This window comes from Malaclemys terrapin, chromosome 3, assembly GCF_027887155.1.
Source record: "Malaclemys terrapin pileata isolate rMalTer1 chromosome 3, rMalTer1.hap1, whole genome shotgun sequence".
Taxonomy (NCBI): Eukaryota; Metazoa; Chordata; order Testudines; family Emydidae; genus Malaclemys; species Malaclemys terrapin.
In genome coordinates this window covers 141,625,795-141,652,847 of record NC_071507.1, presented here as the reverse complement: position 1 = coordinate 141,652,847, position 27,053 = coordinate 141,625,795, and the positions used below count along the sequence as shown (strand labels likewise).

The window sequence follows — 27,053 nt, the reverse complement described above, 5'->3', positions numbered from 1 at the left end:
GTATTTACACACAGCTTTCTATGCGTGTATTATGCATATTAGTTTACATTCACTTTTAGTGAATCTCATTGTTTTATGGTAATCAATTTTTCCAGTATATTAAGCTCATATCCTATTATAATTCTATTTGCCCAAGTATTTGTGATACTTATCAGCTTTGTATCATTTACAGATTTGACTTGCCTCTTTGGTGTGTCTCAACTTTGTGGGCTCAATTTCTTATTCTTGATCTGGAGACCAGTAGTACAGGGCTACTAATATATTTATATTTTTACATCTTAGGAATTATATCCATAGAGATTCAATTGCATAATCCTCCGAGTTCAGCATTTTTATCTCACTATAATCTATGGAATCCTCTAAACCATTAAGGAGAATATTAAATAGTATGGACTCAGAATGGACTCTGTATACACTTTAGACTTCACCTCTCAATGTCACACTTAACAATTAATTACTCCCAAGTTATTTTTGTTTTAAATCAAACTGTGACATCGTTTATGTACTCTTATCTAACGCTGTTTCTCGAATTTCCCATGAAGAGGTCATGTTCAATTGGGTCAAATGGCTGCTGTTATGTTGCACTCAGTCAAATGGGTGCAGCTGTCACTGGAATCAGTAGGAGCTGTTTGTGTGTGAGTACCATTTTCTCTAAGGAATTTGCTACATTTCCTTTATCTAATAAGCTTGTTATTGTATCAAATAAAGAAGCTTATCGTGCCAGAGTACCTTCTCTGCTAGCCTCTGAGTTTGAAGCTGAAGATCTGGCTTTGAACGATCACTAGACTTGTTCTCTATCACAGAACCCACAAAGAGCTGGAAATCAGCAACTGGCCTAGAGAAAGACATAAAATATTGAGACTGGGTAAAACAGAGTTTGCTGTTACTAAAATCTATTGAAATGCTGGGGAAATTTACTAAATGTTAATAATCCATTTTAGTATGGAACAATTTCATTTAGGCATTCACTCAAAGCATTCATGTCAAACAACAAAAAGCATCAAATGTGTTTTGCCTGTTCCCAATATCCTTTGAGAAGAACCACAAGAGCACATCAGAATTTCATCTGAGTCATAATGGAACTTTTAGCAGATATTTTTCCACTAACCCACTTGTTAATTTCAGTATCTGCTAAAAAGGAAAATCAATACTTATTAGACAGACCAGTGAAAAGGTAAATGATACTGGAGACAACTGTGCGTAACCTACACAAGCATGAGGCTCCTCCTGTTCAATTTAAAGGAGAAAGGACAAAACTGAACAATTTATGATGTCTGAAAGATACTGGCTAAGGAAGAAATATTCAGTAATGCAATCACACAGTCTGTGGAAAAATACTACTTCCCTAAAACTTTCCAGAATGTCTGTAATCTTAGTGGTTTTCAAAAGCCAAGTCTAATAAGCAAACAATATTTCACGAGTGTATAATCAGCACATTGCATACGTGAGACAGACTGCCAGACTTAAGGAAATTAGCCAGATTCCCAATGATATCATAGGATGGAAAATGCAGTTGTGTTAGCATTTTTCAATCACCTCGTGGGGTATAAAAGATGTTATAAGGCAAAGACTACTTACAGAACAGCTGGAGTATAGGTGGAATTAGTTGGTTAGCTAGTTTAAAGGAATCCTTTTTCCTTTGTCAGGCAAACTGTCTTGAGCACAGGTTAAGGGAATGGTAGTAGACTCCCCCATCCCAACTGCTGTGCTGTATGCCATGTGCTCATGGTTTTCAGTCCCGCTCCAGCAGCAGCTCCATTTTGGTGATGCTGTTTTTATTTCAGGCCTGATCCTATAAACATGATCGCAGTAGAGCTCTGATCCAGCAAAATACTTTAACATATGATTAACTTTAAGCATGTGAATAGTCCTATTGACATCAATGAGACTATTCACTTCTATGCCAGATAGTAGGCATTTGTAGGATAAAGAAAGAACTCTGGGATCCTTCTAGATTGATACTATTGAACATGTGCCTGGCTATAGAAAGGCCCAACCTACTGTCATGCATAGATAAATGTACAATTAACATTTTTTCATTTTCCCCCTAATTACTATATTCACCTAGTATACAATTTGAGGACATAACACCTTATATTAAGAATTCTTTCACTTGTAATAAAATCCAATTTACTTTTTGCATCTCTCAGACAGGAGAATAGAAATAAAAGTATCAGGGGGTAGCCGTATTAGTCTGTATAAGTAACATTCATATTGATTTTCAATCAGTTTCACTTTCAGATTTTTAGTGCTGTAATATTTGCATTTCAGGCACTGCAAAGGGATATTTATTTCAATTGAACTTTTAAGTATCAGAAGTGATTCTGTTGGTTCTGTTGGTTTTGAGATTTCATAAAAGCTTGTTTTTAAAAAAATTAAATGGTGAGCCAGATTTAAGTTAAATGTCCCTCTAAAATTGACTGGGATTTAAATATAAATTATAATCTTCATATTAGCAAGTACTGTTTGATTTTCTGTATTCATATTTCCCTTAAAGCTCACTGAGATCCTACAATATTAAGCACCACACACAAAAAATATTTTATTAAAACATAAAATGTAAACACTTTACCGTTTTTTGGAGACAGGAACTGCAGATATTGACTTTATCAAATTTTCTGGTGGCAGGTTCAAAACTCTTGAAAGCTAGATTTGAAACAGATCAAAACTTTTGATAAATTTATTACCATCCAGACTGGTGACAAAAATGTTAGTGAAGCTATTTTAAGATCAGTTTTTAAAAAAGTGTTACAAACACAGCCAATGAAAAAATATAAAGGGTGCTTTAGAGAAAGCTGTACTAATCAAAACTTGCAACTCTAAACCCCTTTTATTTGTAGAAGGAAGACTGCAGAGACCTGTTTATTGGAATGAAAAAGATACATTTTATTTTAATATAAATTATTTATTGCCTGGAAGATGAATGATAATCAATTGCTGTCCCAACTTAAGATATTTTTCATGAGGATAACTGAATAAGTGGTACATTCCGTTATACTGGGTTATATTTTGCCCTAGCGGAAGCAGATGCAATTCTAATCAAGAGCTGCATCTACTAAGGATGAACTTGGCCCATGGTGTGAAGTTCCCTGCAAAAAACATGCCAATGAACAGTGGCTCAGAAAAGCAGCAGACACAATTTGGGAAGCTAATGCATTAGAAAAATCAGATTCCTTTTGTTAAAAAAAAAAAATCCTAAAAATAGAGAATATTCTATGACTACATTTTTTTTTGTAATAATCATTTAACAATGTTAAGTAGAAAACAACCCCCCTCCAGTTTGCCTCAAACTGAAATATGATGAGAAAAACTGACAGAACACTCAAATTACCCCTGGTTAATAAGAAAACATTACACTGGAAAAAAGAAGAGATGAATAAGGTACTTCACTGTTAGGAATAAAATTTAAAAATCCTAACTTCCAGTTCCCTGATCTAGCTACTGAACTTATTGTATCCCAGTAAAATGCAGCTCAGAGGCAGTAAGAGTCTGAGAGATTAATGTTAACACTTTAAAAGCCTTTGGAAAATCAGGGGACAGTAGATTTTATCTTTAAAGCCCTAAATGGACCTCTCCAACCTTACTCACTGTTCTTGTTCCTTTCTCTCTCTACTCTGTTGCCTGCTAATTCTGCTTTTTTAACATCAGCCTGTTCTCTCTTCTCACACAAAAACCAGAGCTGTGTCTCCTGCTGTTCTGAGTAGCCTTCCAATATCTTAATTTTATCAACTTTGAATCTCTTTACAAATCTCATATTAAATCATGTGCTTGAATTATACTTTTGAAATCTGGTACATTTCTTCTTCACTAATAATTACAGAGAAAAAAAAAGATGGGAGCCGACATTCTCTATCAGAGATCACGAAAAAGTCATCAGTTTAATAGCCACTTCCTCCTAAAGGGTGGGTGGCTGTCTTCTAATAAATATGAACTGTTTTGTTATACTATATTGTATCATCTTGTACTGTATGGCAGTGCAAGATACTGTATTTATGGTATTATATAAGTGTAGTGCTTGAAAAATTCACTCAACACTTACTAGCCTGAAAACTGAATGTGCTAGCCAGGGTGAAAAATCCATGTCACCATGTCCCTGAGACCACACTCCCTGCAAATTAAAGGATTAGACAGTTTACTGTTCATTTGCTATATTTAATTTTAACACATCAATCAACTTTTTAAAAGTAACTCACTAAGGGATTCTCTACATGGGGAATTATTCCAGAATAACTATTCCTGATGCACTTCCAAAATGGATTAAGATGATTTGGAATAAGGTACTTTCATTCTGGAATAAGTGTGTCCACATGTGGAGTTAATGAGAAATAGTTAATCCACTTTAAATTCCACCCCCCCTGCCTTATTCCGCATTAGCTTTCATATGTAGACAAGTACTAACTCAGTTTTGCTTTTGTTTCATACTTTCCCTTCCTGGCATCACTCCATGTACCCCTCTCTTCTTTCCTACAATATCTTTTACTTTCTTTCTTTCTTTCTCCCTCCCTCTATTCTCTGAAAGCCCTAATTCTTTTTCCTAATTTATCTAGTCAATCTTTCTCACACCCCAGACTACCCACACCTTCCCTGATACCTAGGACTTAAAAGCTACTACATACTTAACAGCCAGGGGACTAGACCAAAGGATTTAAGTAAAATGAGGGGCCACACTACCCAGGGACACCACCCAGAAAAGAAGCTACCACTGTCTGGACTCCTACCATGATGACATGGATCCTGGACCCTTGCTCAGAGGCTCCTTTTATTATAGCCCCCTTCACATTACCTGGATCTGTTACAAAGTCACATGTCAAATGATAGGGGACAATATTAGGGTTGCCAGTTTTGGTCAGATGTATTCCTGGAGGTTTCATCACTTGACAATCTTTAATTAAAGGTTAATCTTTAATTACTGGAGACACCCAGGGCAATCCTGGAAATATGGTAACCCTCAACAGCATCCACTGATGATTATTTTATTTTTTTTAATTAAATGACAATAAAACATGATGGAAAACTGATCACCACAAACTAATCTGTCTCTGAATAACAATGGCCTTCTAATCACAAAGCTACTTCTTGTTCTCAATGCAGTTTCTTCTTCAGTGGCCCACTCAGTTGCCAAGGAAGAGCTTCCACCTGAAATCTGTATTTGCTGTCCTTAGTGGTTTTCAATGACAGTGATTGGTGGGCATGAGTTACTTTTGTCAGCAGCACTCCAGATGTCCTCAAGAAAAAGAGAGTCAGTGTCCTTGATTTTCTTTATAGGTCTTCCATTCCCATTTTAGAACTGACTCTCATACATAGTTTAAGATATGACCGTGGTGTAGCTAGTAAAACTGTTACAGTGAGAGGATGGTCAGAAGGTGAAGCATGAAGTAGAACCGGTCTATCTAGGTGTGATCTTAGACCACTCACTGAGTTACCATGCCCACCTGAAGAAGACAGCAACTAAAGTTAAGACGCGTAACAACCTTCTTAGCAAACTGGCAGGTTCGTCATGGGGTACTCGTGCTCCAACTTTGCAGACGTCAGCTCTTGCCACCTAGCATTCGGTGGTGGAGTACTGCACACCAGTTTGGAGTCGATCGTCACACATCAAACTGGTGGATACGCAGTTACTTGCTGCCATGCGTATCATTGCCGGCACCCTGCGTCCAACTCCACTCCCATGGCTTCCAGTTCTGAGCAATATTGCTCCTCCTCATATCAGACGAGAGGCTGCCACTGGCAAATTACTGGAGAAAGTATGTGCCAACTCAAGCTTACCCTGCACAATGACCTTTTTAAACCACCAGCTGCACGTTTGCCATCACATCGCCCATTATAGTCTCATCAGCCACGCCAGGATGTTAGGGCAGAAACACTCTGGCGAGAGGAATGGATATCTGTTATAATCCCCAACCAGTCCCTCGTCGCCAACCTCACAATTTGCCCCCCGGTTTTGACCTGCCCCATTGCCAATGATCCCTGTTGAACAGGTTCCAGACCGGGCAAGGTCTCTGTGCAGCCAACCAGAATCGCTGGGGCCTTCGTGACAGCCCTTTGTGCAGCTGCGGTGCAACACAGACGATGACACACATTGTCGATGAATGCCTGCTGACTAGGTTCAGCGTGGCCTACACCTGCATCACGCCACTGAAGATGCCATCGCTTGACTAGCCGACTATGCACTCACTAAATAAAAGTGAGTGGATGCCAACCTCTATGATTACTAAGGCTAAGTCTACACCACACGCCACTGGTGGCAGTATGTAAGCTACGTGTAGTGACACACCACAGTGACAAGCTGCGCAGCTATACACGTCAGTGAAATACTCTGGCAGCGGGGAGCTGCCTGTTGGAATTATTATTAAGGCTACGTTTTAGTCATGGGTATTTTTAATAAAAGTCATGGACAGGTAACGAGCAGTAAACAAAAATTCACAGCCCCTGACCTGTCCATGACTTGTACTATAAACCCCTGACTAAATCTTGGGAAGGGGGGCGGACAGGAGGGCTGAGTGTGCTGGGGAGGGAAGGCAGGGGGGCACTGCAGGTGCTCGGGGAGCTGAGCTGGGGGGTGCCGTGGGGGCAGGTGGCAGCGCACAGCCCGGGACCCCCACTGGTGCTGGGGGGTTGGTGTTTGAGGCTGGCAGACTTCCTACCCGGCTCCGCGGCCCCTGGGAAGCGATGATATCCCTAAGCTCCTAGGTGGAGGCACGGCCACACAGCTCTGCGTACTGCCTCCTTCCCAAGCGCCAGCTCCACAGCTCCCATTGGCCGCAGTTCCCAGCCATTGGGGAGGAGGCAGCACGTAGAGCTGCGTGGCCACGCCTTCCCCTAGGAGCCGAGGGATGTCACCACTTCCAGGGAGCCTCGCCCCCCGCCCCCTCCGAGGTAAGCATTGCTCAGAGCCCTCACCCCCTCCTATGCCCCAACCCTGAGCCCCCGACCCAAACTCCTGCTGCTGCTGGGGGATAGGGGTCTGAGACTGCCTCAGCACCAGCTGGTGCAGCTAGCCCGAGAGCTGCCCAAGCCGCTCAGGCGGCCCGGGCCAGCTACACCGGCCACTACAGAAGTCATGGAAAGTCACAGAAAGTGACTTGCGCGACAAACTCGCAGCCTTAATTATTATTAATACAGGGTATCAACACAACATCAATGTAACCATCAAAACCATACAGTAGCATGAAGTTATAAGCATTGATCAGCTACTTACAACAGGACTGGACCTAGGGTGCTCAAACCCATGTTGGCTGGCTCCAACTGAACAGCAGGTACTAGCAAGGAACTTTGAAGACTTTACCCTTTTATACCTTATTATTGGAACATACATGACAATGGTCACGGCTTCTTGAATTCCTTTCTTTGTTAAAATCAGTCAGAACCATCTTGATAATTGGGGCTTTTCTTCAAAGAGTTTTCTCCTATCTTATCAGTTACCTTTCAGGTCGTTTTTCCAATGAAGCCACATTCCAAGCCCAGTATTTTCAATTAAGCATAGCACCTTTCAAGGCTGTCCCATGACTGCTGAACACCTGCATTTTACATAAACTGCAAAGCATATATATTATTTAGCCAAACTTATTAAACCCTTTATATACCTATCTAACCCTATACTGCTGGAACCTTTCCGTGCTACTGGAGTCTTTGGGTAGGTCTATACTTACCACCGGACCCGGAGGTAAGCAATCGATCTTCTGGGATCTTGTCTTGTCTAGACACGATAAATCGATCCCAGAAGTGCTCGCCGTCGACGCCGGTACTCCTGCTCGGCGAGAGGAGTACGCGGAGTCAACGGGGGAGCCTGCCTGCCACGTCTGGACTTGCGGTAAGTTCGAACTAAGGTACTTCACTCTCAGCATTCACGTAGCTGAAGTTGCGTATCTTAGTTCGAAGTGGGGGGTTAGTGTGGACCAGGGCTTTCACAGTGGCAGGGAAAGGCTCTGGCAGCCTGCTGGGGCTACTTTTCCTTCTGCCAGAGCCTTCCTCTGCATCAGGGAAAGATTCCATCAGCGGGGCACTACACTGCTAAAAAATAGCAGTGTAGATGGGGGAGGCACTGCTTGGGCGTGTAAAGTTGTATTGGGGTTCATACCCTAAGGGTTCTGGTGTATCTTTACTCACCTAAGCAGTGCCTCATCATCTAACATTGCTATTAATACTGGCAAGTGGGGGCATGCAGTATATATACCCTACACACTGCTGTAAGAAGTGTGTGGTTTATACGTACCCTCAGTGTACTAGTAACTGAAAGCCTATACTGATGCATGGGTGTAATTAGTAAAGTCATGTGTGTAAAAAGCCAAAAATGGCTGAGAACTTTCACACTGGACAGTAACAGACTGCAAATTCCAGTGGTGGTGTGAACCTGGTGATATTTCTAAACAAAAAGAGCTCTCAAGTATGCTTGTAGTTGTTTCCATTGCTTCACACTGACTGTTCAGATACTTCAGGTTTTAGAGTGACAATCTAAATCTAGGTTTGACGGGGACAGGTGAGCAAAGCCCACAGGTAAGTGGGGAACATGGAGACCAGGGAGATGGGTCGGAAACGAGAGGGAGTGTGGGCTATATTGGCAGAGAGAAAGGAGAGTCAGGACAAAACTGGGAGGAAAGATCAAACCAGTATCTTAGATGCCTATATACAAATGCGAGAAGTATGGGGAATAAGCAGGAAGAACTGGAAGTGCTAATAAATAAATACAACTATGACATTGTTGGCATCACTGAAACTTGGTGGGATAATACACATGATTGGAATGTTGGTGTGGATGGGTACAGCTTGCTCAGGAAGGATAGACAGGGGAAAAAGGGAGGAGGTGTTGCCTTATATATTAAAAATGTACACACTTGGACTCAGGTAGAGATGGACATAGGAGACGGAAGTGTTGAGAGTCTCTGGGTTAGGCTAAAAGGGGCAAAAAACAAGGGAGATGTCATGCTAGGAGTCTACTACAGGCCACCTAACCAGGTGGAAGAGGTGGATGAGGCTTTTTTCAAGCAACTAACAAAATCATCCAAAGCCCAAGATTTGGTGGTGATGGGGGACTTCAACTATCCGGATATATGTTGGGAAAATAACACAGCGGGGCACAGACTATCCAACAAATTCTTGGACTGCATTGGAGACAACTTTTTATTTCAGAAGGTTGAAAAAGCTACTAGGGGGGAAGCTGTTCTAGACTTGATTTTAACAAATAGGGAGGAACTCGTTGAGAATGTGAAAGTAGAAGGCAGCCTGGGTGAAAGTGATCATGAAATCATAGAGTTTGCAATTCTAAGGAAGGGTAGAAGGGAGAACAGCAAAATAGAGACAATGGATTTCAGGAAGGCAGATTTTGGGAAGCTCAGAGAGCTGATAGGTAAGGTCCCATGGGAATCAAGACTGAGGGGAAAAACAACTGAGGAGAGTTGGCAGTTTTTCAAAGGGACACTATTAAGGGCCCAAAAGCAAGCTATTCCACTGGTTATGAAAGATAGAAAATGTGGCAAAAGACCACCTTGGCTTAACCACGAGATCTTGCACGATCTAAAAAATAAAAAGGAGTCATATAAAAAATGGAAACTAGGACAGATTACAAAGGATGAATATAGGCAAACAACACAGGAATGCAGGGGCAAGATTAGAAAGGCAAAGGCACAAAATGAGCTCAAACTAGCTATGGGAATAAAAGGAAACAAGAAGACTTTTTATCAATACATTAGAAGTAAGAGGAAGACCAAAGACAGGGTAGGCCCACTGCTTAGTGAAGAGGGAGAAACAGTAACAGGAAACTTGGAAATGGCAGAGATGCTTAATGACTTCTTTGTTTCGGTTTTCACCGAGAAGTCTGAAGGAATGCCTAACATAGTGAATGCTAATGGGAAGGGGGTAGGTTTAGCGGATAAAATAAAAAAAGAACAAGTTAAAAATCACTTAGAAAAGTTAGATGCCTGCAAGTCACCCGGGCCTGATGAAATGCATCCTGGAATACTCAAGGAGCTAATAGAGGAGGTATCTGAGCCTCTAGCTATTATCTGTGGAAAGTCATGGGAGACGGGAGAGATTCCAGAAGACTGGAAAAGGGCAAATATAGTGCCCATCTATAAAAAGGGAAATAAAAACAACCCAGGAAACTACAGACCAGTTAGTTTAACTTCTGTGCCAGGGAAGATAATGGAGCAAGTAATTAAGGAAATCATCTGCAAACACTTGGAAGGTGGTAAGGTGATAGGGAACAGCCAGCATGGATTTGTGAAGAACAAATCATGTCAAACCAATCTGATAGCTTTCTTTGATAGGATAACGAGCCTTGTGGATAAGGGTGAAGCGGTGGATGTGGTATACCTAGACTTTAGTAAGGCATTTGATACGGTCTCGCATGATATTCTTATCGATAAACTAGGCAAATACAATTTAGATGGGGCTACTATAAGGTGGGTGCATAACTGGCTGGATAACCGTACTCAGAGAGTTGTTATTAATGGTTCCCAATCCTGCTGGAAAGGCGTAACGAGTGGGGTACCGCAGGGGTCTGTTTTGGGACCGGCTCTGTTCAATATCTTCATCAACGACTTAGATATTGGCATAGAAAGTACGCTTATTAAGTTTGCGGATGATACCAAACTGGGAGGGATTGCAACTACTTTGGAGGACAGGGTCATAATTCAAAATGATCTGGACAAATTGGAGAAATGGGCTGAGTTAAACAGGATGAAGTTTAACAAAGACAAATGCAAAGTGCTCCACTTAGGAAGGAAAAATCAATTTCACACATACAGAATGGGAAAAGACTGTCTAGGAAGGAGTACGGCAGAAAGGGATCTAGGGGTTATAGTGGACCACAAGCTAAATATGAGTCAACAGTGTGATGCTGTTGCAAAAAAAGCAAACATGATTCTGGGATGCATTAACAGGTGTGTTGTGAGCAAGACACGAGAAGTCATTCTTCCGCTCTACTCTGCTCTGGTTAGGCCTCAGATGGAGTATTGTGTCCAGTTCTGGGCGCCGCATTTTAAAAAAGATGTGGAGAAATTGGAAAGGGTCCAAAGAAGAGCAACAAGAATGATTAAAGGTCTTGAGAACATGACCTATGAAGGAAGGCTGAAAGAACTGGGTTTGTTTAGTTTGGAAAAGAGAAGACTGATAGGGGACATGATAGCAGTTTTCAGGTATCTAAAAGGGTGTCATAAGGAGGAGGGAGAGAACTTGTTCACCTCAGCCTCTAAGGATAGAACCAGAAACAATGGGTTTAAACTGCAGCAAGGGAGGTCTAGGTTGGACATTAGGAAAAAGTTCCTAACTGTCAGGGTGGTTAAACACTGGAACAAATTGCCTAGGGAGGTTGTGGAATCTCCGTCTCTGGAGATATTTAAGAGTAGGTTAGATAAATGTCTATCAGGGATGGTCTAGACGGTATTTGGTCCTGCCATGCGGGCAGGGGACTGGACTCAATGACCTCTCGAGGTCCCTTCCAGTCCTAGAATCTATGAATCTATGAATCCTGATACATTTGAAGGTTCATCCCCACTCCTCTGTCTAGTGAAAGAAAGGAGGAGCCTGTGTGTTCACTACTCTCATCCCAGAACCTCCTGGCCAGAGCACACATTGGAACAGCATAAACCTGACCTGATGCTTGACAATTTCACTTCTGCCCTTAGAGATCTGAACTATAGCAGTGTATCTGACCAGTCTCAGGACTTTGTCTATGTGAAAAAAACAACACCAGTTTAACTGAAACTGGTGCAAAGACCTAGCAGGTGCTCTTATTTTAGTTTAAGAGCATCTTTTCGAGGTTTAGATTAAACAAATTCCTTTAATCCGTTTAAAATAAACTAAAATATTGGATAATGGACTCTTCAGCCTAGAAGATTGGCTGAAAGTTGAAGCTTGACAAATTCAGCATGGAAATAAAGTACAAATTTTGAACAGTGAGGTGAGGGTAAGTAACCAGTGAACCAATTTAGCAAGGGTCACGGGGCATTCTCCATCGCCACCTTTTTCTAGAGCAAGACAGACTGTTTTGCTAAAGGACAGGCTGGAGTTCCAGAGGAATGAACCCAGAGAAGTTGCGTGGCCGGTGCCAAGCACGGGGTGGGACAGAAGATCATAGAATATCAGGGTTGGAAAGGACCTCAGGAGGTCATCTAGTCCAACCCTCTGCTCAAAGCAGGACGAATCCTCAACTAAATCATCCCAGCCAGGGCTTTGTCACTCCTGACCTTATAGATTATAGGACTGGAAGGGACCTCGAGAGGTCATCGAGTCCAGTCCCCTGCCCGCATGGCAGGACCAAATACTGCCTAGACCATCCCTAATAGACATTTATCTAACCTACTCTTAAATATCTCCAGAGACGGAGATTCCACAACCTCCCTAGGCAATTTGTTCCAGTGTTTAACCACCCTGACAGTTAGGAACTTTTTCCTAATGTCCAACCTAGACCTCCCTTGCTGCAGTTTAAACCCATTGTTTCTGGTTCTATCCTTAGAGGCTGAGGTGAACAAGTTCTCTCCCTCCTCCTTATGACACCCTTTTAGATACCTGAAAACTGCTATCATGTCCCCTATCAGTCTTCTCTTTTCCAAACTAAACAAACCCAGTTCTTTCAGCCTTCCTTCATAGGTCATGTTCTCAAGACCTTTAATCATTCTTGTTGCTCTTCTTTGGACCCTTTCCAATTTCTCCACATCTTTTTTAAAATGCGGCGCCCAGAACTGGACACAATACTCCATCTGAGGCCTAACCAGAGCAGAGTAGAGCGGAAGAATGACTTCTCGTGTCTTGCTCACAACACACCTGTTAATGCATCCCAGAATCATGTTTGCTTTTTTTGCAACAGCATCACACTGTTGACTCATATTTAGCTTGTGGTCCACTATAACCCCTAGATCCCTTTCTGCCGTACTCCTTCCTAGACAGTCTTTTCCCATTCTGTATGTGTGAAATTGATTTTTCCTTCCTAAGTGGAGCACTTTGCATTTGTCTTTGTTAAACTTCATCCTGTTTAACTCAGCCCATTTCTCCAATTTGTCCAGATCATTTTGAATTATGACCCTGACCTCCAAAGTAGTTGCAATCCCTCCCAGTTTGGTATCATCCGCAAACTTAATAAGCGTACTTTCTATGCCAATATCTAAGTCGTTGATGAAGATATTGAACAGAGCCGGTCTCAAAACAGACCCCTGCGGTACCCCACTCGTTACGCCTTTCCAGCAGGATTGGGAACCATTAACAACAACTCTCTGAGTACGGTTATCCAGCCAGTTATGCACCCACCTTATAGTAGCCCCATCTAATTTGTATTTGCCTAGTAAATACCTTAAATGCCTTAAAAACCTCTAGGTAAGGAGATTCCACCACCTCCCTAGGTAACCCATTCCAGTGCTTCACCACCCTCCTAGTGAAAAAGTTTTTCCTAATATCCAACCTAAACCTCCCCAACTGCAATATGAGACCATTACTCCCTGTTCTGTCATCTGCTACCACTGAGAACAGTCTAAATCCATCCTCTTTGGAACCCCCTTTCAGGTAGTCGAAAGCAGCTATCAAATCCCCCCTCATTCTTCTCTTCTGGAGACTAAACAATCCCAGTTCCCTCAGCCTCTCCTCATAAGTCATGTGCTCCAACCCCCAATCATTTTTGTTGCCCTGGACTCTTTCCAGTTTTACCATATCCTTCTTGTAGTGTGGGGCCCAAAACTGGACACAGTACTCCAGATGAGGCCTCACCAATGTCGAATAGAGGGGATTGATCACATACCTCGATCTGCTGGCAATACCCCTACTTATACAGCCCAAAATGCTGTTAGTCTTCTTTGCAACAAGGGCACACTGTTGACTCATATCTAACTTCTCATCTACTGTAACCCCTAGGTCCTTTTCTGCAGAACTGCTGTCTAGCCATTCAGTCCCTAGTCTGTAGCAGTGCATGGGATTCTTCTGTCTCTGCACTTGTCCTTGTTGAACCTCATCAGATTTCTTTTGGCTCAATCCTCTAATTTGTTTAGGTCCCGCTGTATCCTATCCCTACCCTCCAGCCTATCTACCACTCCTCCCAGTTTAGTGTCATCTGCAAACTTGCTGGGAGTGAAGTCCACGCCATCCTCCAGATCATTAATGAAGATATTGAACAAAACTGGCCCCAGGACCAACCCTTGGGGCACTCCGCTTGATACCGGCTGCCAACTAGACATGGAGCCATTGATCACTACCTGTTGAGCCCAATGATCTAGCCAGCGTCCTATCCACCTTACAGTCCATTCATCCAGCCCATACTTCTTTAACTTGCTGGCAAGAATGCTGTGGGAGGCAGTATCAAAAGCTTTGCTAAAGTCAAGAAATAACACATCCACTGCTTTCCCCTCATCCACAGAGCCAGTTATCTCCTCATAGAAGACAACTAGGTTAATCAGGCGTGACTTGCTCTTGGTGAATCCATGCTGACTGTTCCTGATCACTTTCCTCTCCTCTAAGTGCTTCAGATTTGATTCCTTGAGGACCTGCTCCATGATTTTTCCAGGGACTGAGGTGAGGCTGACTGGCCTGTAGTTCCCCTGATTCTCCTTCTTCCCTTTTTTAAAGATGGGCACTACATTAGCCTTTTTCCAGTCCCACTGGTCCCACCTAGGTTTATCATCAAGGATACGTGCCTGGTTCAAACTGGACTCCGAGTGTCCACACAGCTTCTTGCACCAGTTTAACTCCCCGGGTTTGACATCACACCGTGCAGGCCCCGGGAGCGTCCGCGGGACCCCGGGCTGCCTGGCAGCGCGGACTCGGGCACGTGGGGTCAGTTACACGCACATCCCACAGCCTGGCCGGGGGGGGGGGGGGGGGGGGGGGGGTCGGCAGGGCCAAAGGGGAGTTTGAGAGCCGGGGGTTCGAGCGCTGGGGGGAGGGGGGTTTAGACAGTCGGACGGTCCCAACATGGATCCCAGGGAGGAGGGGGTTGGACCATGTGCAGCGGCAGGGAGCGTCTCTGCGCAGGGGACACGCTACCTGAGAGGCGATGCTCCTCCGAAAGGGACAAGCCGCCATGGCTCACATCGAACGAGCCGCGCGTGTAACCCCGTCCCCACCACGCGTGGACTAGTCCAGAGGGGAGGAGCCGTTCCTTCCTGTCGCTGCTGAAGGGGCGGCGGACTGTACAACCCTCGGGGGGATAAGCAGCTCCTTCTCCCCCCCGCGCCGGTGCTTGAGTCGGGCCGCTCGCGGGGAGGAGCCGCAGGGGATGGACCATCCTATTGTGTATGGGGGGGGGAAGTAGTTTCCAAGTTCACTCTGCAAGTGGAGGAAGTGAACACGCCCTGTTGTCGGAGATTTGCGCATGCGCCAGTAACTTCTCGCGCGCTCGCTCGAGTGGGCTGAGGTGCTGGACACGGGAGCGCGTGGGGGCAGAATGAGCACGAGCTCCGTCTCCAAGGTGAGTAGAAGAGGGGGTCACTGAGCCCTTCGTGGCAGCCCTGCTGGTCCGCGCGCTGGGGGCCTGTGGCAGCTCAGCTCCCGGATCGGGCGGCTCCCGCGGCGCGCTCTGTCCCGCTGTCCGCCCAGGGCGCTAGGGGACTTCTCCCACGGGAGCTCCGCCGGGAAGGAACCTGGAGTGGAGCCCCCGCCCCGGACGCGAGGCTGGAGAGGAGCCCTCTCTCCTGTGGGGCTGTTTGGCGGGTAGGAAGCAGGTGTAACAGCAGGGAGGTGGGGCGCAAGGCACGTGTGTGCTCGGGGGGGCAGGCTGTTTGTGTATCCCCATCCCCTAGGGACACCTCCACACACGTTCCCCGGGGCCACCTTCACCGTTAGAGCAGGAGCGAGTAGTGTTGATTCCTTTTGTTATGCCTGTTTATAGGAGCCTTGTATTTGTTTTTTTCTTGTACTGTAAATACATATACTGCAGCTCCAGAAACACTCACAGGGAATAGATGCTGTGTCTGTACAGCCAGATTGTCTTCCAGACATTGAAGCACGTACAGAACTCTATTGAGGTGACTAAAGTTAAATAAGTTCTGGCAGGATCTGTCCCTGACACCCAGCAACAGTAGCATGTGATATATAACAGAGGAGATATGTACAGATACTATGTCCTGCCGCAGGGAGGAGCGGGATAGAGACCATGGGGATATGTAATTTTTATTTTGCTACAGAAGTGTGATTAATATGCTGCCCTGCTATTGTGTCATGTACATTGTGTTAGTGCAGAGGTAGTGGGTGATATTAGAGTGAGAGAGATTTATACAGGCTTTGTAACAGTGAGGAGGTGGATATGATATAGGGCATGGGATATTATTTATTCACAGTTTTATACCACAGAATATCAGTGTGTTTTGTTAATTAATGACGCTGATAATTGAAAACATACAGACTTCTAAACTTATGAGCAACCCTACTATTCATAAAAATGTGTGTGACCAACAACCATCAATTAAGAGAAATCAGAATAAAAATAAAAGCAAAATAGTGTTCAACCCAAAGTCTGGACCTAGCTACTATGATCCATGGCTTCATCCCCACAGATTACACTGTTACAGCTCATTTAACTTGTGGATGAGGTACAGGTCCTACCCTCATGCAAAAACCTATCTGTTAAGCTTCAAAATCAATGTGAGTACATTATTTCAGAATTCCATGCATGCCACTAACTCCTAGTTTTCTTCAGAACTGAATTTGAAGTTCTGGTCCTAGGGTCTGATCTCAAGTCATTTGAAGTTGATGGAAAGACTCCTATTGACATAAATAGGCTTTGGACCAGGGTACTAATCTCTACTCTACCTGGTCTAGAATTTGACTCATAAAGATTACCTAACTGTCCATAACCAACCAAAATCCAGTGCTTCATGCACACAGTGCAGCCAAAGATTAATTTTAGATATTTGGATGTTGGGGGCAGGACTTTCCATTGAACCCAAGCTTGACCATTATCAAAATTCAAGTCTTATCTGGTCCCTGTCTCCTTGCCCAGCAAGTCCTGTTCCTCACCCTTCAGGCTTGTTTTGTGTCTCAGGCCTGGTCTACACTACGACTTTAATTCGGATTTATCAGCTTTAATTCGAATTAACCCTGTAACCGTCCACACAACGACGCCATTTAATTCGATGTAAAGGGCCCTTTAAATCGATTTCTGTACTCCACCCCAACGAGCGGAGTAGCGCCAAAATCGATTTTAGCAATTCGAATTAGGGTTAGTGTGGCCGCAATTCGATGGTATTGGCCTCCGGGAGCTATCCCACAGTGCATCATTGTGACCGCTCTGGACAGCAATCCGAACTCGGATGCACTGGCCAGGTAGACAGGAAAAGCCCCGCGAACATTTGAACTTCATTTCCTGTTTGCCCAGCGTGGAGAGCACAGGTGACCACAGATACCTCATCAGCACAGGTAACCATGCAGGCTGATAATCGAAAAAGAGCACCAGCATGGACCGTGAGGGAGGTACTGGATCTGATCGCTGTATGGGGAGAGGATTCAGTGCTTGCAGAACTTCGTTCTAAAAGACGAAATGCAAAAACTTTTGAAAAAATTTCCAAGGGCATGATGGAGAGAGGCCACAATAGGGACTCTGAGCAGTGCCGCGTGAAGGTCAAGGAGCTCAGACAAGCCTATCAAAAAACAAAGGAGGCAAACGGTCGCTCCGGGTCAGAGCCGCGGACATGCCGCTACTACGCCGAGCTGCATGCAATTCTAGGGGGGGCTGCCACCACTACCCCACCTTTGTTCGTGGATTCTGGGTCGGGGATAGTCTCGACGCCTGAGGATTCTGCCGATGGGGTAGAGGAGGAGGAGGAGGAGGATGAGCTTGCAGAGAGCACACAGCACTCCATTCTCCCCAACAGCCAGGATCTTTTTCTCACCCTGACTGAAGTACCCTCCCAAGCCTCCCAAGCCAGTACCCAAGACTCTGACCCCATGGAAGGGACCTCAGGTGAGTTTACCTTTTAAAATATAAAACTTGTTTTAAAAGCAAACGGTTTTTAATGATTACTTTGCCTGACTTTGCATTCGCGGTCAGTTCAGCTACTGGAAAAGTCTGTAGCTACTGGAAAAGTCTGTTAACGTGTCTGGGGATGGAGCGGAAATCCTCCAGGGACATCTCCATGAAGCTCTCCTGGAGGTACTCCGAAAGCCTTGCCAGAAGGTTTCTGGGCAGTGCATCCTTATTCCCTCCTCCATGGTAGGACACTTGACCACGCCATGCTTGCAGCAAGTAATCTGGTATCATTGCCTGACAAAGCCTAGCAGCGTATGGTCCCGGTGTTTGCTGGCATTCAAGCAACATCCGTTCTTTATCTTGTTGTGTAATCCTCAGGAGAGTGATATCACTCCTGGTAACCTGGTTGAAATACGGGAACTTAATTAAGGGGACAGAGGTGGCCGTTCCTACTGGGCTGTTTGCCTGTGGCGGAAAATAAATCCTTCCCTGCAGTTAGCCAAGCGCAGATGGGAAATTGGCCCTGAAGTTTTCCGCGTTTGGCTAGCAGGGTTCTTCCCTGTTACCAGCCACGCGGTGGGGGGAGGGTACCGTGATCATCCCAGAGAATTCATGGCGAGGGGGGGGGGTCGGCGGCGGGGGGGGGGGGGGGTAGTTTGGTGCCTGCAGGGATCTTCCCTGATACCAGCCATGCGGTGGGGGGAGGGGTACCGTGATCATCCCAGAGAATTCATGGCGGGGGGGGGGGTTAGTTTGTTTTCTGGTGCTGCTGAATGTTAACAGAAAAACCGCAGCACTCTACTTGCCTGAAGGGGCCCAGACAAGCCCCCCCCACACTGCCCCCCCCCCAACTGGCTGAGATTGGCCAGGCTTCTGCAGCACTCTACAGGCTATGCTTGGTATGTGGGAAAGGAGGGTGCAGAAGCTGTAAAACAATGGCTTACCATGGCCGCATGCAAGCCGAATTCTGTTGCCCAGACCTGTGATCTCTAGCAGCAAAGCCACAAGCACTCAGCATTAAGAGGCAAAATGCGACCTTGCACAGAAATCACATGTGCTATGTAATGTGAACAGTGTTGGTCACCGTGAAAGAGTATAAGCATTGTTCTGCAAAATGTAGCTTTTAAAACAATTCTCTCTTTTTTCCCCTCCCTACAGCAGCTGCAAATTCCTCAAGCCTCCCTCCTCCATCCCGAAGGTTATCACAGATAAGGCGTCGTAAGAAGAAGACGCGGGAGGACATGTTTTCTGAAATTATGCAATCCAGCAGGAGTGACAGAGCTCATCTGAATGAGTGGAAGGAAACAGTTTCAAAGTATAGGAAAGAAGTCAGTGAACGTGAGGAGAGGAGGGACCAACGTGAGGAGAGGAGGGACCAACGTGAGGAGAGGAGAGACGATCGAGATGAGAGATGGCGGCAGGAAGACCAGAGGATGAAGGATGCAACGCTGGGGCTGCTCCGGCGTCTGGTGGAGGTTCAGGAACGGCTGCTGGAAAATAGACTGCCGCTTCAGCCCCTGTTCCACCCTCCCCATGTTCCGTATCCTCCTCACCCAGACGTGTAAGAACGCGGGGGGGGAGGCTCCGTACACCTTCCCATTCCACCCCAGTAGACAGCCCAAGCAAAAGGCTGTCATTTTTTTAACCTTTTCTTTGTGGCTTTTTCCTTCCCAGCAATCCTCCTCCCAAATACCACCCGGGTTCCCTCCCTCTTTTTCTAATCTATTAATAAAGAATAAATGATTTTTAAATGATAGTGACTTTATTTGGTTTGAAAGAAAGCTGGGGGAAGGGGCAGGGTGGGTTCCTTACAGAAAATCAGTCAGTAAAGGGGGAGGGTTTTCATGAAGGAGAAACAAACAGATATTTCACACGGTAGCCTGGCCAGCCATGAAACTGGTTTTCAAAGCTTCTCTGATGCACAGCGCTTCATGGTGTGATCTTCTAATCGCCCTGGTGTCTGGCTGCGCGTAATCAGCAGCCAGGCGATTTGCCTCAGCCTCCCACCCCGCCATAAAGGTTTCCCCCTTACTTTCACAGAGATTGTGGAGCACACAGCAAGCAGAAATAACAATGGGGAGATTTCTTTGGCTGAGGTCAGAGCGAGTCAATAATGAACGCCAGCGACCTTTTAAACGGCCAAATGCACATTCTACCACCATTCAGCACTTGCTTAGCCTGTAGTTAAACAGCTCCTGACTCCTGTCCAGGCTGCCTGTGTATGGCTTCATAAGCCATGGCATTAAGGGGTAGGCTGGGTCCCCAAGAATAACTATGGGCATTTCAACATCCCCAACGGTTATTTTCTGGTCCGGAAAGTAAGTCCCTTGCTGCAGCCCTTTAAACAGAGTAGTGTTCCTGAAGACGCGAGCGTCATGAACCCTTCCCGCCCAGCCCGCGTTGATGTTGGTGAAACGTCCCTTGTGATCCACAAGTGCTTGCAGCACCATTGAAAAGTACCCCTTGCGGTTTATGTACTCGGTGGCTTGGTGCTCCGGTGCCAAGATAGGGATATGGGTTCCGTCTATTGCCCCACCACAGTTAGGGAATCCCATTGCAGCAAAACCATCCACTATAGCCTGCACATTTCCCAGAGTCACTAACTTTCGTAGCAGCACCTGAGTGATTGCTTTGGCTACTTGCATCACAGCAACCCCCACCGTAGATTTGCCCACTCCAAATTGATTCCCGACTGACCGGTAGCTGTCTGGCGTTGCAAGCTTCCACAGGGCTATCGCCACGCGCTTCTCAACTGTGAGGGCTGCTCTCATCTTGGTATTCTGGCATTTCAGGGCAGGGGAAAGCAAGTCACAAAGTTCCATGAAAGTGCCCTTACGCATGCGAAAGTTCCGCAGCCACTGGGAATCGTCCCAGACCTGCAACACTATGCGGTCCCACCAGTCTGTGCTTGTTTCCCTTGCCCAGAATCGGCGTTCCATGGATAGAATCTGCCCCATTAACAACATGATCTCCAAAGCACTGGGGCCTGTGGTTTCACTGAATTCTGTGTCCGTGTCCGTGTCCATGTCCTCATCATGCTTGTCGCTGCGCTGCCGCCGCCGCTGCCTCCTCGCCTCGTTTTTCTGGTCCTGGCTGAGCATAAACTCCACAAGAACGCGCGAGGTGTTTGCAATATTCATGAGTGCTGTCTTGACCTCAGCGGGCTCCATGCTTGCCGTGGTATGGAGTCTGCAGTGTTCACCCACCCAGGAAAAAAGGCGCGAAAATGGTTGTCTGCCGTCCGTTGCTTTCATGCAGGGAGGGAGGGAGGGAGGGAGTGAGGCTGTACCCAGAACCACCTGCGACGATGTTTTTTGTCCCATCAGGCACTGGGATCTTAACCCACAATCCCAATGGGCGCAGGAGACTGCGGGAACTATGGGATAGCTATGGAATTGCTACCCACAGTGCAACGGTGCAGAAATCGACGCTAGCCCCGGTACTTGGACGCACACCACCGAATTACTGTGCTAGTGTGGCCGCACTCATTTCGACTTTATACAACCTGTTTCTCAAATCCGAATTATCTAAATTCGGATTAATCCCGTAGTGTAGACATACCCTTAGTCCCAATCTCCTGCCCCTGCCCGTCTAACCAGTCCCAGCTCTTTGTCCAATCCCTCTCTCCCCTTCCTGTCCCTGCTGGCTCCCAGTCCTAGTCTCCCTCCCTGGACACTTCATCCAACCTCAGTCTTCCCTCTACCTGGCTCATTGACTCTGTCTCTTTGTCTAGCCAGTCCCATTTTCCCCCTGGACCCAAACTACTTGTTTGATCTTAGTTTTCCCTCACCTCTGCAAACTGACTCCCACTCCCTTCCCCTCCACTCTTTCCCTTATTGGTTCCTAGTCTGCTTGTTCAATATGTTCCAGCCTTCCCTCTGCCCCCAACTCCCAGCCTCCTTCCCCAGCCAATCCCAGTTTCTCTCCCCCTTTCAGTCTGAGTTTCATCAGATGCCTTGTCCAGTCTACTCCTTTTCTTACCCCTAGTCCAGCTTTGGTATCCTCTGTTTTTGAATTGGATGGCTTCCTCTTCTAGCGGCCTGGGTGCCAGCAGAGCAGGCCGTTGAGAATATGTCTAACTGCAATTTGAAACCCGTGACTGGCCTGACTGGGGCTCATGGGTTTGTTTAATTGTGGTGTGCTTGGGCTGGGTCTGGGACCCAGTGAGGGGGAGGGAGCATGCTCAGTTGCACTATGGAGATGGCACATATACAGTCTAGACTCTGGAGGTCCCCATGAGGAGCTGTGAGAAGCTCAAACTTGCTTAGTGAGAATGGAATCTTCAGATATATTATCCGCTAAAATTGAAGAAGTCTTAAGTGAGCATAGGTGAGCTGCGATTTTTCAAAGGTTTGCAGCTTGGCGAAATTTGGGTAAATTTTCACGAACAGCAAAAGGCCCATCCCTGGAAAAGGCACTCTCCTGCCACGTTTCAAGTCCCTGATCCACAGCATTGGGTCACTAGAGCTATTCAAAGAAAAGGTTGCCAGAATTTTTTTACTAGGGCAAAACAACGTATTTTTCTCTAGCCTAATTCTCAGAAGCAGCTAAACCATTGTAGCTGGAATTTTCACACACACACGCACGCAGATACTAGGCCTGAAAAATTTCAGCCCACATGGGTAAGATTCACAAAGTTATAAGCTGAAAACTGACTCTTATATTGGGAAGTGTCAGACAACCTTAATAATAGTTTGTATTCTGCCTATGATGCCTACATGGTATGTATACACTGCAGCTGTTAGCATGCTTCCCAGCACGAGTAGATAGGTGCGCTGGCTCTGCGCAGGCTAACCTCCTAAAAATAGCTGTGTGGTTGTGACAACTCAGGCTAACCATATATGAGAAAGGTAGCTAGGTGGGTTTGTACTCAGGCAGCTAGCCTGAGCTGCCGCCTGCATCACTGTGGCCACACTACTATTTGTAGCTCAAGCTGAGCAGGGTGTGTCTGTCTACCCATGCTAGGAAGCATGCCGTGAGCTGCAGTGAAGACATATCCACAGAGGGAATGAGAGTGTGTGAATCCCCTTGTGTGATATTCTCTATTCTATAAATCACCCATCAAAGGGGTTATCAGGTTCCCTCCCACAGTGTAACACAGTTTTTTTGTATCGCCTGTGCAGTATATCAAACACACCCCAGTGATTATACATTTGTGTGCATACCTCCTGCTGCTGCCCATTTTATGTGGATTATCCTGATATTTTGTGTGTGTTTGGTGCGCTGCGGTGCTTGTGGCTGATGTAACACACTTTGTCTGCTGTACCTTTTTCATTACACTTCACATTCTGACCCTACCAAAAAACAGATATGTTCGGTGCATATTAGTGACGTCTTAAAATGGATAGAAGTAAAGCTGATATGCAGCTGCGCTGAGTACTAGCTCTGCTGCTGCAGATAGAGACTGTGCTTTTGTGTTTAAAAAAAAAAAAAAAAAATCTGGTTTGGCACTTCCTTCTATTGCCATGGAGCACTCCTCCTGTGTCCCTCATGAGACTAATATTGGTGATCAAAGATTTAAATGAAATAGTGTTTGCTGTCGATGTACATGTATTATTTTAAATCACTCCTGTAAGTCTCTAGACTCTGAATTAGAAGTTTAGATCTGGTTTAAGATTAGGGTTAGGATTGTGGCAGCTATTTACAAAGGAGTAATGGTCTCAAAATTGAATTCAAAATGTGGGGTCTTCCTTCTCAGCTATGTGTTACTTGGCAGTAGGTCTGTAGTGAATACTCTAGAGCAGTGTTTCCCAAACTTGGGACGCCGCTTGTTTAGGGAAAGCCCCTGTCGGGCCGGGCCGGTTTGTTTACCTGCTCCGTCCGCAGGTCCGTCTGATCATGGTTCCCACTGGCCAATGGGAGCTGCTGGAAGCAGCACAGGCCGAGGGACGTACTGGCCGCTGCTTCCAGCAGCTCCCATTGGCCTGGAGCAGTGAACCGCAGCCAGTGGGAGACTTGATCGGTTGGACCTGCGGACGCGGCAGGTAAACAAACCGGCCCGGCCCGACAGAGGCTTTCCCTAAACAAGCGTCGTCCCAAGTTTGGGAAACACTGCTTTAGAGGACTGCAAGGTCCCTTGCTTGTGGCATCTATCTTCTACAGTGGTTCTCCTTTTTCTTTTTACTCTGTAGCATTGTGTACCCTGACATTTTTAGGGTAAACTCCCACCATTGCATGGGCCAATCTGATTTTTACCATCATGTCATCTTGACTTGTTCTGATCAGAGTTAGATGACATGGGTAAAAATGCCAGTGTAGCTCCCTCCGCCAAGTCCTTTCCCAGCATTGTATGTCATCTCTGTGAGAAGAATATTGCATTTATTCTCTCTGTGGTCATTGGTATGATGGGAACCTATGGTGTTTCATGGTGGGGCATTGAATCCCCACTTCATGTTTTATAGTGGTTGTACTTTATCATGTTTGTTCCATTCCAGAAATAGCAACTTGAATTTCCTTTCTTTATTTTTCCTTTCAAGTTACATTTTGCTGTTATTTTTAAATGCACTGTATCTGATATATTTTGATGTCCTACTTTTTTTCCTTTTAGGAACTATAATCATTTTTAACCACAAATAGCTTTGTATTTTTGAAATGTTTTTTATAAATTGTGAAACCATATATGTTATTTTGAAAGCCTAGGTCCCTCCTTTGAGAAACCACTTGTTGCACCATATTGTAGTTAGAAACAGACATTTTCCCAAAGTAAGACATCACCTGCCCCACTCCAGGTGTTTTGAAACAAAACTAATTAGGACTTACAGTTTTAAATATATCCTGTCGTCCTTTCACATAGATATGCTGTAGCCTTGCGACTTCACTCTGATATCATCAGATTTTTGTAAGCCAAGCACAGTTGGTGAGCAGGTGCTTAGAGTGGAAACCTCAAAGGGAAAATTCAGGTGCTGCAGGAAATAGTGTTGGTAAATTCAGTAGGTGATACTCTTCCTCTGAGTCAGTACTGAACGTACATCTCCTGCATGATTTTAGGAGACATTGGATCTCAAGAGAGATTATCTTTCAGGTGAGATATAAAATATAGGTCCTCACCACTATTGTTAAGAGTGGGAGTGCTGCCTCTGTTGGACTGTCCCACTTTGAGTAGTTAAAATATTTTATTTCCCCTGCATTTCAATTGGATATGATATTCCTCACTTCCTGTCTTAAGCTAATATGTAGTTTTGCTGTGTACTGTTTCAGTTGGTGTGGTTCACCCTAGCATGAGTGCATAGTAGGTGAACTAAAGGATTTCTTCTATTTCCAATACACTTTGGAAACTTATCGGAATGAAAGATATTATGTTGCACTTAACTGCATAATCTACTTATGCATAAAGTGGTCCTGACCTGACCAAATTAGACTGCATAAATTACTATTCTGATTAATATCATAATGGTTTGTTGTATACTGCATTACAAATTGAGGTTTCAGTGTAGCTTTCTACAGTGAAACCATTCCAGGTAAGTGAATACTCTGAATAATCATGATATTTTATTATTTTTTTGTCCTTCCACTTTTTTCAATAGCTTTTAGTATGTGTGATAAGATATACCACTGGACATATACAAAAGTACTTCTAGATTAACAGATCCATAGAGTTTAAATCCAGAAGAGACCAGTAGATCATCTAGTCTGGCCTTCAGTATATCACGGACCATTAAACTTTACCCAGTTACCCTTGAGCCCAATAACTTGTGTTGGGTTAGACAGAGCATCTCTCCTAGAAATGCATCCTGTATTGAACTGAAAATATCAAGTTATGGAGAATGATGTGAAAACTTACACAGCTGTTCATTACATTGGGTAACTGCAGAGTCTTTATGTATACATTAAAGTAGCAGTCAAAATTCTGCACATAAGATTAACTACAAAATATAATTTATGAACTGCGTGCTCTTGTGTGGTGTTGCATGGAATGCAATTATGCTTGGAAAATTCATGCACATTTTTTCAGCATTGATTCATCTGCACTGGTGCTACCAGTGAGGGAAACTATTATCAGCTGAGCAGCCATTTATACCACTGTGTCATTTAATCCTGTTTATACAAATTGTTGGAATCCCTTAATTAACTTATGATGGACCGTCTGAGTAGTTAGTGCTCTGAGAAGGGTTGGATGACAAAGTTTACACCCAGTTGATGACCTTGCCTACACTTTTAAAAAGAGTTTGGTGGTATAGACATACCGGTAGAGCTATATCAGCAAACCTGCTATTCCTCTACTGGTATGTCATGTGAGTAACATTTTAAAACTTATAGAATTTATAATTTAGTTCCTTATACATTTTAATGTAAAGTTGCAATAGCACAAGTTTCAAATTATTTTGTACAAAGCATCAAGTTGATTTAAATCAATGACTTAAAAAAATAATTAAGTGATTTAAATCATCTTGATTAAAAGCATGTACCCAGGTTTCCAGCACTGCAAGAGAATATTTAAATTATACATGCTTTAATTGAATTTAAAATATGTTGAAATGCTGTGTTGATATTTAGTTTTTTAAACTGTTTTAAAACAAAATCTAAAGTTTGGGCCATAAGTGATTGTATTAGAAATTAAAACATTTGGTATCTGAGAGTAGGGGTGCATTTGCATGTCTAATTTTCACTTGCAGTTACTCTAATAGTGCCTGCAAATAGTCACTTAGGCACATAACTTGTCCAGTGCATATATTCATATGTGCAATGAAAAGAAAAAAGTTCATGCTTTCCTGTTTGACATTTGAAAATTGGACTTTTTCTATTCATATGTATTCCATCTACTCTGGACTGACATTATTAATCAGATATCTGTATTTACACTGCCTCTTATAATTTACCTTCTTGAGAAGTAGGGGAAGTTATTTCACTCCTGGTCAGAATCTTCTAGTCTAGGTTTAGTAATCTTTCTTTGGTTGTATAGAAGTTCCTATTTGGAAATCTAGGACTTGACATACAAAATCAGACAATCTATCTTAGGTATTTCTGTGCTCCCCAATACTTCAGTGTCTGAGCACCTCACAATGTTTAGTGTTTTTATTGTCACAATGCCTTTGTTGGTGGGTATCATGCATTATCCCCATTTTACTGATAAGGAACTGAGGCACAAAGAGACCAAGAGACTTGCCGCACAGGACATCTGTGGGGGAACAGTCTACCAAATCCCAAACTAATGCCTGAACTGCTGCAGAAGCCT

General features: G+C 44.6%; 2 protein-coding genes across 5 annotated transcripts in view; one reads left to right on the top strand and one right to left on the bottom strand.

Moving 5' to 3' along the window:
* The window catches only part of RARS2 (arginyl-tRNA synthetase 2, mitochondrial), a 70,607-nt gene extending 55,511 nt beyond the window's left edge, over positions 1-15,096 (bottom strand). For both annotated transcript variants that reach the window (XM_054021412.1, XM_054021411.1), the window contains exons 1-3: positions 14,962-15,096; positions 2,573-2,646; positions 730-835 (exon numbers count right to left, since the gene is read on the bottom strand). In XM_054021412.1, the coding sequence (XP_053877387.1) occupies positions 730-835; positions 2,573-2,646; positions 14,962-15,000 (219 nt within the window). In that variant the 5' untranslated portion in view covers positions 15,001-15,096. The remainder of the gene's footprint in view (positions 1-729; positions 836-2,572; positions 2,647-14,961) is intronic.
* A 142-nt stretch (positions 15,097-15,238) lies between these two features.
* Positions 15,239-27,053, top strand: part of ORC3 (origin recognition complex subunit 3) — an 83,378-nt gene continuing 71,563 nt past the window's right edge. The window contains exon 1 of one of the 3 annotated variants that reach the window (XM_054021403.1): positions 15,239-15,385. In XM_054021403.1, the coding sequence (XP_053877378.1) occupies positions 15,362-15,385 (24 nt within the window). In that variant the 5' untranslated portion in view covers positions 15,239-15,361. The remainder of the gene's footprint in view (positions 15,386-27,053) is intronic. The other 2 variants (XM_054021404.1, XM_054021405.1) reach the window with 2 other exon arrangements.